The sequence below is a fragment of the Notolabrus celidotus genome, chromosome 10 (genome assembly GCF_009762535.1).
Source record: "Notolabrus celidotus isolate fNotCel1 chromosome 10, fNotCel1.pri, whole genome shotgun sequence".
NCBI lineage: Eukaryota > Metazoa > Chordata > Actinopteri > Labriformes > Labridae > Notolabrus > Notolabrus celidotus.
In genome coordinates this window covers 11274036-11292935 of record NC_048281.1, presented here as the reverse complement: position 1 = coordinate 11292935, position 18900 = coordinate 11274036, and the positions used below count along the sequence as shown (strand labels likewise).

General features: G+C 43.8%; 3 protein-coding genes across 4 annotated transcripts; 2 read left to right on the top strand and 1 right to left on the bottom strand.

Annotated features, from left to right (window-relative positions):
* si:dkey-251i10.3 (uncharacterized protein LOC553498 homolog) lies at positions 1-2832 on the bottom strand. The gene has a single exon (XM_034694226.1). It carries the CDS (start codon positions 2724-2726, stop codon positions 267-269), a length of 2460 nt encoding a protein of 819 aa, XP_034550117.1. The 5' UTR covers positions 2727-2832; the 3' UTR covers positions 1-266.
* An 886-nt stretch (positions 2833-3718) lies between these two features.
* On the top strand, positions 3719-12954 carry ccdc93 (coiled-coil domain containing 93). Its single transcript, XM_034694227.1, has 23 exons — positions 3719-3854; positions 4203-4316; positions 4456-4550; positions 4931-5042; positions 5269-5367; positions 5460-5516; positions 5632-5732; positions 6480-6516; positions 7211-7309; positions 7791-7841; positions 7922-8008; positions 8361-8477; positions 8610-8672; positions 8763-8836; positions 8934-9015; positions 9675-9749; positions 9841-9912; positions 10094-10202; positions 10328-10410; positions 10494-10531; positions 10623-10707; positions 10787-10900; positions 12621-12954. The coding sequence occupies exons 1-23, from the start codon at positions 3768-3770 to the stop codon at positions 12675-12677; spliced, it is 1908 nt and encodes a 635-aa protein (XP_034550118.1). The 5' UTR covers positions 3719-3767; the 3' UTR covers positions 12678-12954.
* A 653-nt stretch (positions 12955-13607) lies between these two features.
* On the top strand, positions 13608-17189 carry fgf9 (fibroblast growth factor 9). 2 transcript variants are annotated; one of them, XM_034694230.1, is made up of 6 exons: positions 13608-13653; positions 13973-14062; positions 14236-14849; positions 16131-16259; positions 16353-16456; positions 16552-17189. In XM_034694230.1, exons 3-6 carry the CDS (start codon positions 14687-14689, stop codon positions 16732-16734), a joined length of 579 nt encoding a protein of 192 aa, XP_034550121.1. In that variant the 5' UTR covers positions 13608-13653; positions 13973-14062; positions 14236-14686; the 3' UTR covers positions 16735-17189. The 2 variants fall into 2 exon arrangements, with proteins under 2 accessions (XP_034550121.1, XP_034550120.1); XM_034694229.1 differs by lacking the exon at positions 13608-13653 and having other exon boundaries at positions 13703-14849.
* Positions 17190-18900: the final 1711 nt, after the last annotated feature.

Here is an 18900-nt window from a genome sequence, read left to right as displayed (position 1 = left end):
TATTCAGCTCGTAGAGAAACACGTTTTTAATCTGCAGAGTGATTCAACACAGAAACAACAACTAGAATAATCTTCACAGAAAGGTAACCACACACACTTTGTTGATGCAACGCTGACCAAAGTCTCTGAAACTCACTGCTTCTTTAAACTGCTCTTACATGTTGATAGATTTAACTCTTAGTGTGAATTTATTACAAATAATCTGAGTGTCCATGAAACAGATTTAACATCAAACATCAGAAAGTCATCGGACAGTCTTATCGTCTTTACTCGTTGCGCTCTCTGCGTCCTCTCTTCTGTCTCCTCCTCTCTGTCTCCTCCACATTCTTACTCGCAGCACTCGTCTCCTTCTTGTCCTTCATCAGCTCCTCCTTCCCCATCGGCTCGATGATGGCGCCCAGCTGAGTCACCACCTTTGGCTTGCTGATCTTCCTCACGGTCTGCTCCGTGTTCCAGGTGCGGCCCAGCGGAGTCCGGATGGTGCTCTCGAACTGAGCGTGGGTCTGGAAGGGGAAGGGCAGCGTGTTGACCTGGTGCAGCGTGATGGAGCTGTTCCTCCGCTCCGAGATGATGACGCTGGGAAGGCTCTGGTCTCTGCGAGGAGGAGGCGGGGCCTGCTTGATCCTGAATCTCCTACGTTTCTTGCGTGATGGAAACAGGCCGGTCCCGCCCCACTCCCCCCAGCCGGGCAGCGTCAGGTCCACTACCTTCGGCTTCCCGGCGTTCTCCTGCTTCCTCTTGTCCTTCAGGAAGTCTGAGACCACGTCGTCCCCGGCGAAGGCCTCTTTGATGAGTCCTCTCTGATCCAGCTCCTCGTCCATGTCCTCAGCGTCCTCGATGGTTCGAGCCAGCGGGACCTGGACCACTTTGGTGTCTTTAGTGAGGACTTCTTTCAGCTCGATCCCTCGCTTCCTCTTCTTCAGTTTCCCTGCTTTCTGTCTCGCAGGCGGCGTGCTCTGTGCAGCGGGCAGCGTGCTCTCTGCAGCCGGCGTCTGCTCAGGTGTGGCAGACTCCTCCTGGGTGAGCAACTCATCTGCGTCCTCCAGAGTCCTAATCCTCGTCAGACCCTCGTCCAGGTGAGCGGAGGGGTTTTCTTCAGTGGTGTCTGGCCTCTCCGCCTCCCTTCTCTTTTCTGATATCTCTCTGTAAAGGTTTGTGAACTCTGAGAGCTGCTCCTCCTCTTCCTCTTCCCCCTCCTCCTCCTCTGCTGCAGCTTTCACCTCCTCCTTTTCCTCTTCTTTCTCCTCCTCCACCTTTTCCTCCTCTGCTGCAGCTTTCTCCTCCTCCTCTTTCTCCTCTACTGCAACTTTCTCCTCCTCCTCTTCCTCATCATCCATCACAGTTATCGTCTCCGTCTCCTCGGCTTGACGCTGCTTCCTCTTCCTGTCAAACTCTCTGAGCAGGGTTTCCTCCTCCGTCTCCTTCACCTCCTCCTCCTCTTCCTCAGCTGCAGGCTCCTCCTCCTTTGCTGCTGTCAGTTCCTCCTCCTCCTTCTCCATCGGCTCCTCTGTCAGCGTCCCTCTCATCCAGGGGTTCGAAGAGTCCACCCCTCCTCTCTCTGCATCGTTCACAAAGTCTGGCAGCACCTCCTGCTCTTCCTCCTCCTCCTCCTCCTCTTCCTCTTTGTCCAGCGTGGTCTGCAGTTTCTGCGTGAGGTCCTTGTTCACCTCCAGCTGCTGCTGCATGGCCTTGCGGGCACCCTCGTCGTACTTGGCCATGATGGCCTTGGACTTGGCCCACTTGCCGCTGTTCTGGTGCTTCAGGCTCATCCTCTCCTGCATGCGGGCCAGCTCCATTCGGTTCAGCTCCTCCAGCGCAGCTGCCGGGTCGGACTTCACCATCTCATCAAACTGCTTCAGGAAGTCCTTGCGCTTGGCTTTGTTCTGGACCTTGTGGTACTTCTTGCTCTTGATCTTCCTCTCTCTGCGCGCCCGGGACTCGTAGTAGGACTGCAGTGCTCGGGACTTCTGCAGCTCCGCACGCCGGATCTTGGCCTCCTCCAGACTCATGGCCCTCATCGACGCCTCCTCCGCTGGGGTCAGGACCGGATCGTGGATAGGCTGCTTGTTGGCGTGCAGGAGTGCAAAGATCTCCTCCTCCAGGGGGGTCCTCGCCTTCCAGCCCAGCACTACCCGCTCCATGGGTTTGGGTCCGGATGGCTCCTGGTTCAGGGGGAAGACCAGCTGCTCGGCTCTCTGGTTCTGCTGGATGATGCCCTTCCAGCGGGTCACCTCTGAGGCCGCCTTCTGGAAGCTTACGTCTCTGTGGATCCTGTCGCTCTCCTGCTTACTGAGCGGGCACTCTATGGTCCTCTGACTCTTTTGCAGACCCTTCAGCTGCTTCTTGGTCTTGGCTGACACAGCAGGGGTCTTTTCCAGGGTCCCGATCAGGTCTGACAGGTCCACCTTGTCCCCCTCCCCCTCAGCGTTTACCCCGTACTCAGACATCTGCACGGCGGCCTCGGACCTCTCCCCCAGAGTCCTCTTCCTCTTGGCCCCCAGAGAGTTGATGGCCTCCAGCAGCTTCTGGTGTCTGCGATCATCCTCTCCGTCCTCCTCTTCCCCACTGCTGATGTTTTCATCTGCTTTATTCACATCTTCATCCTCTTCTTCATCGTAAACCACCTCAGTGCTCACCTCTGTGCTGTCCTCCATTACCTCGGAGCTCTTCTTCACTTTCTTCACTTTCTTTTTGCTGATTTTCTTCTTTAAAGTCGTTTTCGCCATGCTGCAGGAGTCAAACACCACCGTAGAGAAACCGGACTATACACACGTGTGCCGTAAACTGAGCTGCTGTCGCAAAGCTCCGTGTAGGGCTGTAAAGCAGCTTTACTGCCCCCTGGTGTGTCGGATGTTTACTAAAATTTTGTTATGATAATTCTGAGGAGAAATAATGAATATGATACATTCAAACAGAACTACGGTGGCTCTGGAAGGCAACTCCGAAACACATTAAGCAAAAACTAAAATATTTACATTGTGTTTCATTAAATTTGAATGTATTTTGGTGTTTAGGGAGATTTTTTTCGTGTTCCTTAAAATATTTTAACTTTGCAAGACATGTATTTATTTTTTTAATTTTCCTTTTTTTTTGCATTTTACAGAGTTTATGCACATGTGAAATGCTTTTGCATGATGTGTTAACTTTTTGTATTAAGTAAAAAAAAGTACAGTAAATGTTTTTGTATTTGGTGTAAAACATCTTTTATATTTATTGAATTATTTTGTATTCATTTAAATATTTTCACAGTAAATGTTTCGTATTTAATTAATATTTATTTGTGTATTTATTTGTGAATCAAATAATTATTTCTTTATTTATTGAAATATAATTGTATTTATTTAGATATTTTTACACTAATATTTTTGTATTACTGAAATATGTTTTGTGTTTGAATGGAATATTTTTACTTTTTTACTCAGTTTTTTATTTTACTTTTTGCATGTTATAGTTTGTGCATTTGTTGAAATGATATTGCATTTTTTGTTGTATTTTTGTGTATTTTTTAGAGTTGTAAAATATATATATATATATAATATAAGTTTTCTTTAATTTTGTAAAATATTTAGTTTATTTAAAAGTTTTCACACTTCTTGAAATACCTTTTTTGTTATATTTTTGTAACTTATAAAAAGTATTTCAATTGTCCAAAAAAATGTTAGGGGGTGTGACCGAATGCTGTGACGTCATCCGCCCAGCGTCACTCCGTCACATGGATACGGTACGTTCGTCATGTGACCTGTCATACTAGTCAACAGTAGTTCAACATGGCGGCGGCTTCGTCTGTGTTCCACAGAGTGAGAACTGGGTCCAAAATAGGAGCCCAGTACGACCAGGACGGGAACCTCATCCAGGTAAACACGTTAGAAAGAGGCTAAATTAAATCTTGAACCCGGAAGAAGAGGCTTGTGTTTTAAAAATGTATTTTAATGGAACTGTCTACGAGTTTCAGGGACGTTAACGTCAGCTAATGGCTGAAAATATTAGCTTTTAACGTCTCTGTGGTGAATTCATGAACATTAAAGAGAAAACCGGCGAGTTAAAACATGAATACTCTTCCTTTAGATAGTTGTTCTCTGCACAGTGTCTCTGTAGGTGTTCACCTGATGATGATGATGATGATGATGATGGTGATGATGGTGATGATGATGATGATGATGATGGCGGCGACGACGATGATGATGTTGTTGTGTGTCCCTCAGGTGGAAACCAGGGAGGATGAAGAGCAGAGCATCAAGCTGGCTGAGATCCTGGAGCTCCTGCTGGCTGCTGGATATTTCAGAGCCCGGATTAAAGGACTGTCCCCCTTCGACAAGGTACACAGGACCAGAACCAGTTTGTACTGGTCTGTACTGGTCCCATCAAGGATGGTGTCTCCAGACAGCCAATCATCATACTGCATATTTACAAACTTACCTTAACATCACCACTGTGTGCCTTCCTGCTCTTCCTCAGGTGGTCGGCGGGATGACCTGGTGCATCACCACCTGTAACTTCGACATCGACGTGGATCTGCTGTTCCAAGAAAACTCGACTATTGGTCAGAAGATGTGAGTGTTTCATGCTTTAATGTAAAATGCTGCTGTTGCTGGATTTTTTTTCCTCGACTGGTGACCATAAAGAAGAGGAAATGTCACTGACGTTCTGATCCTCTATCTAAGTTTTGCATATCTCATAAAAACACCTGTGGTCAGCTCGCTCTGCAGGATCTGTTGTTCTTCTAGCTGTGCCACATTGAGCACAGTTTGTATCCTGGCACGACTTTATGCAATCCATCTAATCTTAAATCACAAGTCATACTTTAGGAGCGGCTCAGATTGATGATTGATGCTGGTCATCAATCCTCTACCTGGTTTTGAAAACAGTGTCCTGAAGTGTCTATAGAGAGAAGATGGATCGGTCCGTGATGTGTGTTCCTCTCTCTCTGCAGAGCTCTGACCGAGAAAATAGTGTCTGTGTTACCCAAGATGAAGTGTCCTCATCGGCTGGAACCCCATCAGATCCAAGGGCTGGATTTCATCCACATTTTCCCAGTGATACAGGTGAGAGAGTCATCTTTTAAAAACTGAGACAAAGACTCATCCGGGATTCATATTCAGCACGAACACAGCTGATGTAGTCACATTATTTAGTCTGTCCTGCAAGTTTAAGATTAATCCTAAGAGGATACATTTATTGAACGACTCACCTATTTGGAGCATCGTTCAGCGGATGTGGACGTCTGTGTCTCTGGTTTATGGATCAGCTGTTTGTCGTGTCTCCCGTCAGTGGCTGGTGAAGAGAGCCATCGAGACGAGGGAGGAGATGGGCGACTACGTGAGAGCGTACTCTGTTTCTCAGTTCAACAAGACACACAGTCTCCCTGAGGTAACAGAACCAGGACCAGGAGCAAACTGTGAGTCTGTGTCCCTGTGTCTGTTCAGTGATTTCTCATCATGTGCTGTGAAACTCTGCTGCAGGATGAAGAGTTCAACCAGAGGAAAGACAAGGCTGTGAAGGCCGTCCTCGATGTGTTGGTGAGTTTGTGATTGTCCTCAGAGTTAATGTCATTTGTGTGTGTGTGTGTGTTGTCTCTGCATGTTGAACACGTCTCTTCTTCTTCTTCTTCTTCTTCTTCTTCTTCTTCTTCAGGAGGTTTACAAACCTCAGAGGAGGTACAGGAGGCAGAGAGACGCAGGAGAGCTGCTGGACGAGGAGTCCAGAGTTCACTCCACGCTGCTGGAGTACGGCAGGTACGGTTACTCAGTGTGTCCATTTCAAAGTGGATCAAAGATGTCAGCATTTTATTTCCATCAATCCTGATCATCAACCCGAGAAATCAGCTGATTCTGACCATTTTTTCAACTCGGGTAGACAAAAATGTTCAGTTTGCATCACTCAAATAAAACTATTGCTCAAGCAATGATCTGCATGACCATGACATGAAGATAAAGGGGTTCAAAGAGTGCACGTATCCCTTAGACCTACACTCTCTTGAATCCAAGAAGTGTTCCTTTTTTCATCTTTCGGATCTCAAACTTGTTGGCAGTTCATTTTAGTGAATGTTAGGACTGAAGCAATCTGTACCTGACCTCCACCCATGTCCTCTTTAGTCCTCTTCTCCCTGTAAAGTGTCTTTACCTGTCTGACATGTTGTTCTCTCATTCATCCATCCTCCCGTCTCCACCTCTTTGCTAGAGTGTCAGATTTCCTGCTGTAAGTACTGACTGAGCGTGTGCAGCTTCCTGTTTCGTGTTTTAAAGTCTCTGAATGATGAAAACATGAGTTCAGGCATGATGGATGCAGACTGTGGAGTCGCTGTGATGCACCTATATGTGGTTTCCCTGAGTGTGTGGGGCTGTTTATACTCATTATGCCATATGATGGACTGAATCTGCGGAGCGGCATGATCGTATCATTTTTATTTCTCTTGTTTGGCGAGGGGGCGGGGCTTCTGTTTGAACATGTAAGCATCTCACAGCTTCTGTCTCTCTCATCAGGCGCTACGGGTTCAGCAAACAGGCCAAACAAGACCAGGTAGGTGCTTCAGTGATATGGGAACAGGTGTCTAACTTTTCTCTGTAGTTGATATTAAAAAACTAACTCACAGATGAACTTCTGACCTCCTCTGTGAAGTTTGTCTTCAAAGCTTTAAGGCCTGTGTCCACCTCAAACCCAAGAAAGCTTGTCATCATCAGCTGTTTATAGTTCCTGCCCAAAAAGCAAGCGCGCTTCTTCCTCACCGACCAATCAGAATCAAGAAGGGGTGGGACCTCTGATTATAATCCAATCACAGCTCTTGCACCAGTCCATGTTATTCTGCAACCTGTTTCCTTGCACTTGAGTTAATTTCCTGCAGCCAGACTCATTTATTCTGAGGGTTCGATCTCCTCTCCATGTTTGAATCTTCCTCTTTAAAATGTTGATGAATAAAAACAAACACGAGACATGCAGAGGAATTTAAAACACACACAGCCTACAGATAAACGTTCTGATTGGATGCACCCTGAAGCTTCAGTCTTCTCCAGAGCTAGTTGAGCTCGAGTTCATGTTTGATGATGCTTAAGCTTAAAAATGAAAACAGTCTGTGGATAAAGAGTTAGCAGACAATGTAGCCAGATACTCAACTCTCCTGCAGACAACAGGATGGAGACTTCATCACCCACCAGGAGCAGCTTAAGCATTAAAAACTGACGGACAATGAAGTTTATCTCTCTCTCTCTCCCTCCAGGTGGATGAGAGGAAGGCTCTGCTGGCCGGCGGCTCTCAGTCGGCTCCTCCAGGGATGGCTGAGGTCTCGGAGGAAGCCGACCTGCAGGCAGCCGAGGAGGTGAGAGCCTGTTAGCCAATAAAAACACCTCTTAGGAAGACAGACAAGTTAAATATGTGAGAAAGAAAAAAGTAGAAAAATGTCAGTAGACATTTGAAGTCAAGTCTCAAATCTTGGGGATAAAAACTCTGAATGTGTTTAATTTTTTTTTTTTTTTTTATTTAATTTTGCAGCTAGTCAAAGTCATAAAGCATTTTTCAGAAAGTAAAGAGATACATACAACAGGTATAAGACAGTTGTCTAAACTTTCTTATAAAATTAAACAAATTAAAAATTTGGGTGTTAAAAACTGCATTTCTCTCTTCTTTACATAAAAAATATCTCTCAGAATTCTCCATTTATTTAATAGCTGTTAGTTCTTTTTCAGTTGTTTCAGCTCTCGTGTCTGTTGTGACTCTTCATCCCTCCGTGAAGCTCCTTCATTAAATCTTAGACCTGAATCAAAAAGTGAAAGATGAGACCATGTTTCTTTTTCTTTAAGCTGAGGATAAAGACTCTGATGACCAGCATGGCGGCCATGGCGAGTGAAGAGGTCAGTATCAGCTGAGTCACTCTGTCTCTTTGTGAGTCTTTTATAACATCCGGTCTGATCTGGATTGTTTCTCTCTGCAGGGGAAGCTGACGGCAAGCGCGGTGGGTCAGATCGTTGGACTGCAGTCTGAAGAAATCAAACAGATCGCTTCAGAGTACGCCGAGAAGGTGAGCACGGACTCACACAAGCTCTCAGTACGAGTTCACTGAAGACGCCTCAGTCACTGTTTTTGTCTTTTTGAACTCCTGATCCTCCATGAGAATCGTCCTGAGGGATTCTAACTTCATGAATAAAGTTTTAAGATTTAAAAAGGTATAAAGAGGATGGTTCTGGAGCCTTAAATCTGCAGCCTCATGATCCTTGAGGTGTAGAGACGCTGCACCAAATCAGAGAAACACATTTCGCTCAAGTTTTAAGAGTTACAAACACAGCATGCACGTTCAAACACCACGTTTTGTTTCTCTTTATGTCATTAAAGTGTTGTCAAGTTGTAATAACCTCTCCCGTGTATCCCTGCAGCAGTCGGAGCTCTCCTCAGAGGAGCGATTGGAGCGTTACGGCCCGCTGCAGCAGCACCGCCGAGCTGTGGCTTCTCTCAGCAAGCAGATCGAGCAGAAGACCAAACAGCTGGAGGAGGTGAGCCGGGTTTCACTCACACTGCGTCTTTATGAAGCTAACAGCAGATTTCTGCAGGATTCACACACAGAAGAGAGATGATGTTCTTGTGTTCTTTATTCACTCAGCATCTTCTCTTTTATTTTCTGACAGCTACAAACAAAGCACGCTGAGGTGAAGGCCAGCTCGGACGAGGCTAAGAGGACTCTATTGGAGGTAAGATTGACCTCAGATACATGCAGCCTGATATTCGTGGTGAAGGATTCATGAGAAACTGTCTAACGGGGTATTTTTGCATCTTTGCAGGCTACAGAGCAGTCTGAGAATCTGCAGAAGGAGCTGAAGTCATTGGAGGAGATGGAGGAGCAGGCTGACAGCAGGTGAGCAGAGTAGAGTAGGACTCTGAGACCTCAGGAGTTCAACCTTTAAAGAGACATACTCTTCACGTGTCTGATAACATTACATTGTGCTGCACAGCCTCCTAGAGAAGCTGAGAGCTCTGGTGGCGATGAACGAGAACCTGAAGCAGCAGGAGCAGGAGTTCCGCACACACTGCAGAGTGAGTTCATGCATTCATCCCAACAAATGTTATCCTCAGACTCTTTCCAAACAGAACAGGTCTAGACCGGGATAGGATAAGATCCAGTCCCATCTTACAGACAGGACTCAGTCTGATCTCATCTTAATCCACCATGAGCAGAGCACTTTGCAGCATTTAGCAAGTTACAGTGGCAAGGACCAACTTTCTTTGACAGGCAGAAACCTCCAGCAGGACCAGACTCATGTTAGACACACATCTGCTGAGACCGTGTTGGAGAGATAGATTGAGGGAGATGAAGAGAGAGAGAGATGATAGTGGTGAGACGGATAGTAGTAGTAGTAGCTGGAGTCTGGCATGTCCGCAGCAGCAGAGATCCAGAGGAACCTATGGGACAAGGGAGCTCAGGGACTCCAGAGAGTTCTATGGTTAGTAACTTTAATGGGACAGGAAGAGTTAAAGTAAGAGACAGGCAGAGAGAGAAGAGAGAGGGAAAGACAGCATCTCCCAATTCTACTGCACGTAACACCTGGAGGGACTTTAAAATCTCCTGTCATCTCCTTTGTTTTCATTTTTATTCTACTTAGTAAACATCCTCAGTAGAGTCTGGTTTTAGAGTTTTAGATGTTTCAGCATGAAAGTAAGACATTTATTAATTTTTATGTGGATGTGTCGTTCAGGAGGAGATGGTCCGTCTGCAGGAGAACATCGAGGAGTTGAAGACGGCGTCTGGACAGGACACCGAGGAGGAGAAGGTATGAACCTGTAACCTCCATCAGACGGATTTATATACGCTCTGTCCTGAGAAGTCTGTGTTTCATCCTCTCCTCTTTTTTGTGTTCTCAGGAGAGGAACCAGCTGATAGACAAACAGTACGACACAGACAGAGAGAAACTGCAGAAGATCCGCCTGGTCATGGTAACTACTGCACATTACATGACAAGAGATTAGATGGAGCAGCAGAGAAGTAGGTCACAGCTGCTGATAACAGGCCGCAGATAAGAGGGAGACGAAACTAGAGAATAAAACAACAAACAAACGCGTCTGTGAGCATGTGTGCTGCAGGGAAACATTAAAGCATCCTCTTCTCTCTGCTCAGGCTCGCAGGAACCGTGAGATCGCCATCATGCAGAGGAAGATCGACGAGGTGCCAAGCCGGGCAGAGCTGACTCAGTACCAGAAGAGATTCATCGAACTTTACAGCCAGGGTGAGCTCCTCTTCCTCCTCTTCCTCCTCCCCTCCTCCTCCTCCACACCCGGACTTACCCGGGTTAAATATGTAAACAAATCTTAAACAGTCTTTAAATCTGCGCTCACTCTTCTGATGTTTCAGTTTCTGCAACGCACAAAGAGACCAAGCAGTTCTTTACGCTCTACAACACGTTAGATGACAAGAAGGTTTACCTGGAGAAGGAGGTCAGACTCACGTTCCCTCTTTAGCTCTAAAGGTTTACTGACAGAAGATCACTTTTAATAATCACTTTTCTTTGCCTCTGCAGGTGAATCTGCTCAACTCCATCCATGACAACTTCCAGCAGTAAGTCTGAAAACATCATATCTAAACAGGAGATGATGCAAAGTACGATCTGTCTGTGGAGAAGTTTTAACTTTCTGTCTCGTTTTTTTAGGGCAATGTCGTCGACAGCAGCGAAGGAGCAGTTCCTCAGACAGATGGAGCAGATCGTGGAGGGGATCAAACAGAGCCGCATCAAGGTAGGCTCCTCCTGTGTGTAGGTATCAGACTGCCAGGTGAGTGTTTGGAATCTAAATTCCTGCTTGTGTGTTCCCTCAGATGGAGAAGAAGAAGCAGGAGAACAAAATGAGGAGAGACCAGCTGAACGACGAGTACCTGGAGCTCCTCGACAAACAAAGACTCTACTTCAAAACCGTCAAAGACTTCAAAGAGGTGAGAGAGCCACAGATCCACTACTGATTTGAACCTCGTTAACGGACCTGTGGGTTAACTTTAAATTAACTTGTATCAGAGCATGGAGCGGGAACTTTAACCCCTCCTCTTGATCTCACGCTCTGATTGGTTCATTTATGGACGTAAATATTTGAGCAGTTTACCACAGACTACAGAAAACAGATGATACAACACCTGCAAAACTTCAAATAGTAAAATTAAAATGATTATTTTAATGATGATAGTTACAAGATGAGAATGTAGTAATAATTTAATAATATAAAAAATAATCCATTAAATAGATTGCAACTAGGTTTGGTTATATATCACTTATTACAATGAACAGAGCAGGACAACCTACAGAATAAAAGAGGATTCACTCAAAAATTTAATATTGTATTATTATTGTATTATTCTATCTTCTGTGTCAAACTGAATCAGTCTCAGTTAATGTAGCTGATAAACTAACACTCATATAAATCAGCCGTCGGCAGATAAAATCATTCTTGTTAATGGTGTCCTTGTGAAGACTCTAACATGAATATCTGCAGTGATATGTTTTCAAAATATGAACAAAGAGTCCTGCCTAAGGTGTTTAAAAGTAATAGAAGAAATACATTAAAAAGTTACCCAGGATTTCGACTTTACTGCCGATTTTAAAGCTCCTGTAAGGAACTTTAGTTTTGTGACCGTTTGGGCGACGCCTGCTGACAAAGTCGGATCTCTTTACTAACTTTCTCCGCTTCATTCATGAAAAGTGTTGTCTTACAAAAAAATCCTCCTACAGTCTTTTAGCAGTAAAACAAACTCTAATTCAACATGGTGCTGTAAATCAGTGGTTCCCAAAGTGTGGGTCAGTACCCCCTGGGGGGTCACAAGACACTAATGAGGGGACAGGAGATGTCTTCCAGAATATATGTATATATCTACATGTATTTTAAGTCATTTCAAGTTGCATATCTTACTCAATATTGTAAAAATATCAACACAAAGAGTTGTTAAATTTTAAATAAAACCTTGCAAATAGAAAAAGATGAATTATTTTTCTGCCTTTCTTTGTTGCCTGATGACTCCTAAGGTTTAGAGTTATTTAAGCATCATCATCAGCAGGTTAATTCATAACAGCGCAGGAAACACAGCCACATGTGCATATAGGCCTTTTTCTGCAGACCAGCTAAATTAAGTATGAAGCAACATTTTATCCCCACAAAGGACGGCGGGGATCACGAGTCTTTAAAATGTATATATTGTGGTTTGTGAGCTAAAAGTTTGGGAACCCCTGCCATAAATAACCGTGTGTGACGTGTGCCGGCTGGCAGCAGTAACAGTTATTAGAAATGACGTCCGATGGTCTCCGTTGGTTTTTAGGTCAGTTATAGACATCCATAACCAGGTAAAAACTCCTCACAGGAACGGAAAACTAAATGTTTCTGGGGTTGTTGTTTTTTACCAAACATGAAATATGAGGGAGGAGAACAGAGGGGATGATGGACCTTTATGAGTCAAGAGTGAATGTTTTTGTCCTGTAGCTGCAGAACAGAGAAGTGCAATTTAGAAAGGATTCAAATAAAGAATCTTCTAATGTTCTTTATCCAACTTAAAACCAACAAAGAGCAAAACCTTTATCCTGAGATAATTTCTTAGTGAGCATTAACTTGTCTATGCTTTGTGGAGAAAACCTCTGAAGCTCATCTAACAATCACTCTTCTTTTGTTTCCAGGAGTGCCGGAAGAACGAGATGCTGCTGTCTAAGCTGAGAGCTAAAGGAGCCTCTTAGCCTCTGTAAGACCTGATCACTGTAAACCTGTACGAGCAGACTGATCACAGATCCATTCCTCCACGTGCTTCATCATTCTCGCCTTTTTAATCAGCACTCACATTTGCACTGAACTCTGTACGTTTGCCAAAAGATGCTGAGTGGAGATCAGTAGTCAGTCAGCTTCTCTATTTTCTTTGTGCCTCTGATGTCTGAATCACCTCATGTCTTAAATCTGTCTCCTCTCATCCATCATGTACGAGCAGTATTAAATAAATCTTTGTATTAACCCTTTAAAGCCTCTGCTGTGACTCATGGTAGATAGCACGTGCTCTGCCTGACACCGTGTGCTGATGGAAGAGTGCGTACTATCAGAAGTCACATGACGAAGGAAACATGCAGAGAACTGTTCCAACGATAACCCAGGCTGCAGTCCTGGGAACCCTGGAGAGTTTTTAAAAACCTGAACTGAATTGCAGCTGACGCACATTTCATGGTGTGAGAGCGATCAGATGAGCTGATCTCAAGGTACGCAAAGACCAGTCCTACATTCACAAAGTCAAAGCAGCTTCAAAATCGATGTTCACCTCAGACTCTTTCCAAACAGAGCAGGTCTAGACCATACTCTATGTTCTATTATTAACAAAGACCCAACATTAAGACAGGATAAGATCCAGTCCCATCTTACAGACAGGACTCAGTCTGATCTCATCTTAATCCACCATGAGCAGAGCACTTTGCAGCATTTCGCAAGTTACAGTGGTAAGGACAAACTTCCTTTAACAGGGAGAAACCTCCAGCAGGACCAGACTCATGTTAGACACACATCTGCTGAGACCGTGTTGGAGAGAGGGATAGAGGGAGATGAAGAGATAGAGAGATGATAGTTGTGAGACGGATAGTAGTAGTTGTAGCAGCTGGAGTCTGGTATGTCTACGGCAGAGATCCAGAGGAACCTACGGGACAAGGGAGCTCACGGACTCCAGAAAGGTCTATGGTTAGTAACTTTAATGGGACAGGAAGAGTTAAAGTAAGAGACAGGCAGGGAGAGCAGAGAGAGGGAAAGACAGGATCCCAGTGTGTCAGTCTAAGCCTATAGCAGCATAACTAACCCAGAAAACTTTTGAACAGTTGGTCCCTCATTGTCAGGTTGGTAGCATTTCGTCAGTTTTCGCCTCCCCTCTTCCTGCTCCCTGTTACTCTAAATGAACATCACGCTGTGTTGAAGAACACTTGAAACTAGAGATTGAGATAATAAACTCTATGTGTTTACTGAGGGAATAAATCAGCTGAGAAGGAGATCTGTCTTCTTTCAGACTTCTGTTAGAGTCGCCCCCTGCTGGACATTAGGAAGAACACAGGTTTAAGACGGCTTTTCAAGAGGCTTCGTCCACTTCTACCCTACAGTGTGTTGGTTATTATCCCTTTGTCCACTTTTGTTTTAATCACTTCAAAAATGAGGAAGAACCGAATCAAAACATTTGTGCATTGAGGTCACATCTCTGAGTTTGTGTTTGTGCGTCTCAGCGTGTCACAAGTTTCCTGCTCTCACTATCAGCTCCTCTCTCCAATCTCACAGATTGTGATACTGAACAGACAGTTTGCATGTCCCTCACCGTCACAGGCCTGATTGGACGACATACAAACATCTTCATGTTTGACCCACAGTGAAGCTTCATATTTTGCCTGTTTGAGCTCCTCTACTTCCTTTATAATGAAACTTTATAGTGGATCTGTCTCGGCGAGGGAGACGTGAGAATGAAAACAAACCAGGCTTGTTTCTGCAGAGAGCATCATGTGTCGATGCTGTTGTTGCTGATATGTCTCTGATAAAGATAGAACAGCAGAGCGTCTCTATGTTCCTGTCAGTCAGAGTTTCACTGTAAAAAGAGGAGTGAGGAGATAAAAGCTGGCAGTGTGAGCAGAGGGGATGAGAGGTTGGACAGAAGAAGGAGAGAAAGAAGAGGAGGTGTGACAGAGGATATGAGCGTTGACAGGACTTCACCTCTCTGTGTCTGGTGTGTCTCATTATGATCGTGTCCTCTCTGACGCTGCTGCCTGGACTCCTGCTGCTCCTGCTCCTCAGTGTGGAATCAAAGAAACCAGAGGCCGGTGTTTCACCTGAGGATCAGGGCAGCCGCCTGCGAGGACTCTGGAAGCTCCACATGAGGGACTCGCTGCTGAAGGCGAAAGGTGAGACAGCACGTGGTTACAGAGAAGATATTTGATGTTCTTTTTCTATGTTTTTATGAGTTTCTGCTCAGTGTTTAGGATGAAAAAAGTTACTCTAGAGGAGTTAAACATGATCAAACTTAGATGTTCAGCTGTCTTGCGTGCATGCATAATTCCAAATAAGTATATACACACTACTAGTCAAAAGTTTGGACACACCTTCTCATTCAATGTTTTTTATTTATTTTAACTATTTTCAACATTGTAGATTAATACTGACGACATTAAAACTATGAAATAATCTGGTTTTGCCATAATATGGATTACAACAATAGTCAAACAGGGCTATCCATTGTGTACGAACCCTACCTCTGAACAACACAACTGATGGTCTCAAACACATTAAGAAGGAAAGTCATTCTACAAATAAACTCTTGACAAGGCTCATGTTCATTAGAAACCATTCCAGGAGACCACTTCATGAAGCAGACTGAGAGAATACCAAGAGTGTGCAAAGCTGTCATGAAGGAAAAAGGGGGCTACTTTACAGAATCTAAAATATGAAACATATTCTGCTTTGTTTAACACTTTTTTGTTCATTAAATCATTCCATATATGTTCTTTAAATGTCTTTGGTATTAATCTACAATGTTGAAAATAATTAAAATAAATAAAACCCTTGAATGAGAAGGGGTTTCCAAACTTTTGACTGGTAGTGTATATATTTTTCAATTTAAAGAAAGTATGCTTCTTCAGTCAGTATTTAATGCTCCTGTGTTACCTAATAAATGAAATAATGTATATTTAAAGCTATTATATTACAGTATGATCATGAACTAAAGAAAAAAGACACTACAGAATTAAATAAAACAGGATAAAGTAAACATTAATTTTCAGAATAAGAAGTGTATGAGTACAGATACAGATAGTTAAGGAACCAAGAAAGACAGGCAGAGGTCTTTAAGGATTTACTGACTCCTGTTTACGATGCAAAAGGTCAGAAAACAAGTTTTTAATATAAACTTCAATTAAAGAATACATTTTACTAGTTGTATTGTTGAAATTTAGACCACTGTAGCCTCATGTTTGATTAAATAAGATGACAAAACATCTTCACACAGAACACCACTCTCTTACAGGCCAGTATTCAAAACATCTGTGCCCGCTAACTGTCATTATTTCCCCACTCTCAACACCAGCCTGAGCCCACACTAAAGTTTTTACCACAGTGTCAACAGGCAGAGGGGGAATGAGACAAATTGTCCTCTCTTCCTTACAATCCATCGTCTCTTCCTGAAACAGGTTCCAGTCCTCCTCCGGTCAAAGAAGGAGTCAAACAGCAGCTGCTCTACTGTCGGGTCGGGATCGGTTACCATCTGCAGATTCTGCCCAGCGGCTCCGTGGGAGGCGTCCACAAACCAACCGAGTTCTGTGAGTTAATCTTCATCATGATCACGTGTCCAGTTTTCCATCCATTTACCTGGTTTGTAAGTTTGCTCACCCTGATTTCTTCACCTCTTACAGGCTGGCTGAAGGTGTTTGCGATGAAACACGGAGTAGTGGGAATCAGAGGAGTGAAGAGTGGCCTGTACCTCTGCATGAAAGCAGACGGCCTCGCATATGGAGCGGTACGTAGCTGACTGCACAGCTTACTACATAAACCTGGGTCAGACCATGTTGGAGGAGGACTGATCTTAGGTTTGTCTTCCTTTGTCTGTTTCAGGAGAAGTTTTCTGACGACTGCCTGCTGAAGGAGAACCTGGAGGAGAACCACTACACCACCTACTCCTCCGTGTCTCACCCTGGCATCTATCTGGCTCTGTCCTCAAAAGGACAGCTCAGGAGGGGCAACAGCGTGGGCCGACACCAGTCCTGCACCCACTTCTTACCTCGGAAGACCTCGTGAAGGGGATCCTGAAAACCTGGATAAACAATTTGCTTCTATAGCTTGTGAGAAAACGAGGACTCAAGAAGGACCAGACACTGCAAGGAGAAGAAAACATGGTCCTGAAACTGGAACCAAGTCCAGGACACAATACTGGAGGGATTTATTTTTCTACGAGAGAGGACAATGAACTGAACTCTGTCTGAGGATGAATCAACAAACAATAGCAATAATGACGTTGCAGTGATGGACTGTATATGAAGTGGACCTAACCTCCTGGTTTAACGCAGAAGTGCCTCAAACCTGCGTTCTCTTTATGGCTCACTGGCTGCATTCAGCAGAGTGTGAAACAGATTTTCTGTTGAATTTCTTCTAAATTTTAACACAAATTTATTAAAAACAGCATGTTTAAAACCAAATATTAGAAAATGATTAGACTACCAGTGAAGAGTTTAGTGTGACCAATGTGCTTTTGTTCTGTTGTTATAATTGTATTTATTCTGTATTTAAAGTTGTATTTATTTTAAAGGTAAAATAAAAACTCTATTTTTCTACAACAGTATTGTGTTTAAGTCGCATATTTCATATTTGATCTCAGAGGCGGAGCTTAATTGTCTGACCTTCGTAGGGGTGGCCAGGTGTGATAAACATTATGGCCTTACCCCAAAGCAAGCGGCAACCTCCAGCCGCAAGAATTGCAAAGTGTTAAAAACTGCAGTTCATCAAGTGTCCACCTGAGGCTGGCCCCGGTAGTACCAGAAACCAAATACACACCAATTCAAAAAAGTCGATCTTTACAGCAGAAATAAACATGTTTACAGCCTGGTACAAAAGACGAGTGTCGTCTGGATAGCTCATTTCTCGATCGGCTCAAACTGTACAGGGGTGAGTTTTTTCATTGCGCATTTTGAATATATTAAGATTACGAGTTTTCCACAGCTGACTTGATTGACAGGCAGGAACACTCTTTACGTCACACTCGCTCGACAGCAGTTATGTTAAGTTCAAAACAACGCTTCAGAAACAGATGGGTGACGTCACGGATACTACGTCCATTATCTATACTGTCTATGCTCCAAACCTGGGAGAGTTATCTCCTCTAATCACATTTTCTTAAACTTCTAATGTAAAATAATCCTAAATTGTTATAGTCTTCATCTTTTTTAATGTTAAAGGTAGCTCAACAGAATGGAAACATTTAAATCTGCTGAGCTTCAATATTTAAGGACTCAGAAAGAAAAGTTTTATCCAAAGTCACCAACAAAAGAAAATGCTCCACAACCAAAAGAAACACAACCCAAACAGTTGACTTAAATATAAGTGAGCTGATGAGGCAAATAGTCAATCATGGTGTAGGATTTCAGGGGTGGCACCTCTTGGCTCCACCCTTGGTTGATCTGCATGTGAGTAAAATATAAACACCAACAGGTATGATGAAATCAACAGGTCATCATATGAGCTGGTTAGAATCTAAGTAAGGGATGTTTGAAAACGCTTCCATGGACAAGCTATATTCTTACCACCCTAATTGTGAATCAAATTGAATATTTTCATATATGGTCCACTCTGTTGACATTTTGAACTGATGTGTGAAATATCATGCATCGTAGGGGGTTATCAGCCCCCTAACATTTCACTCAACGAGCTCTGTAACTCATGCCTGTCTTCTTCATTCAGTTCCATGTGTCTTTCAACATCCCTCACTGTTTCAGCTTATTCTCTTCCTCTCTTCTTCTTTTCTCTTGTAGTGTTTCAGCCATTAATCACTAAGCTAAAGTTATGTACTCTCTAAACTGTGCTCGTAAAAATACCCTCCATGCTGTTAACCATTTCAGAATACTAATGGAAACTACAGTTCCACAGCAATTTGCCACAGTGTCAACAGGCAGAGGTAAAATGTGCAGGAACTACTTACATGTACTCTTGTTTGTGATCAGGTTGTCCCTACCTTTGAGTTTGTTGTATTATTTTGTGGTTTAGAGAAATCAGAATCAAGTATTGAACACAGCCAGGTAATAAGTAAGAAAGACGGGTAAGAATCAGATGTAGCTGGAGCCTTTGTATTCATAATTCCTGCAGCTTTGACACGCACACTCAAGTTTCTGTACTTTGTTAGCAGCAGAAGTGTCCTGAACAATGTCCCTGAGTGAGCAGACCTTTATCAAACACCTGACCCATACCATACCC

Excerpts from the sequence above, each read along its gene's own strand:
- fgf9 (XM_034694230.1), top strand. The coding sequence starts at position 14,687 with ATGATCGTGTCCTCTCTGACGCTGCTGCCTGGACTCCTGCTGCTCCTG. Across the intron at positions 14,850-16,130 it reads CTCGCTGCTGAAGGCGAAAG|GTTCCAGTCCTCCTCCGGTC; the intron begins GTGAGACAGCAC and ends TTCCTGAAACAG. Across the intron at positions 16,260-16,352 it reads CCACAAACCAACCGAGTTCT|GCTGGCTGAAGGTGTTTGCG; the intron begins GTGAGTTAATCT and ends CACCTCTTACAG.
- si:dkey-251i10.3 (XM_034694226.1), bottom strand. The coding sequence starts at position 2,726 with ATGGCGAAAACGACTTTAAAGAAGAAAATCAGCAAAAAGAAAGTGAAG.
- ccdc93 (XM_034694227.1), top strand. The coding sequence starts at position 3,768 with ATGGCGGCGGCTTCGTCTGTGTTCCACAGAGTGAGAACTGGGTCCAAA. Across the intron at positions 5,517-5,631 it reads AGGCCGTCCTCGATGTGTTG|GAGGTTTACAAACCTCAGAG; the intron begins GTGAGTTTGTGA and ends CTTCTTCTTCAG. Across the intron at positions 10,532-10,622 it reads ATCCATGACAACTTCCAGCA|GGCAATGTCGTCGACAGCAG; the intron begins GTAAGTCTGAAA and ends TCGTTTTTTTAG.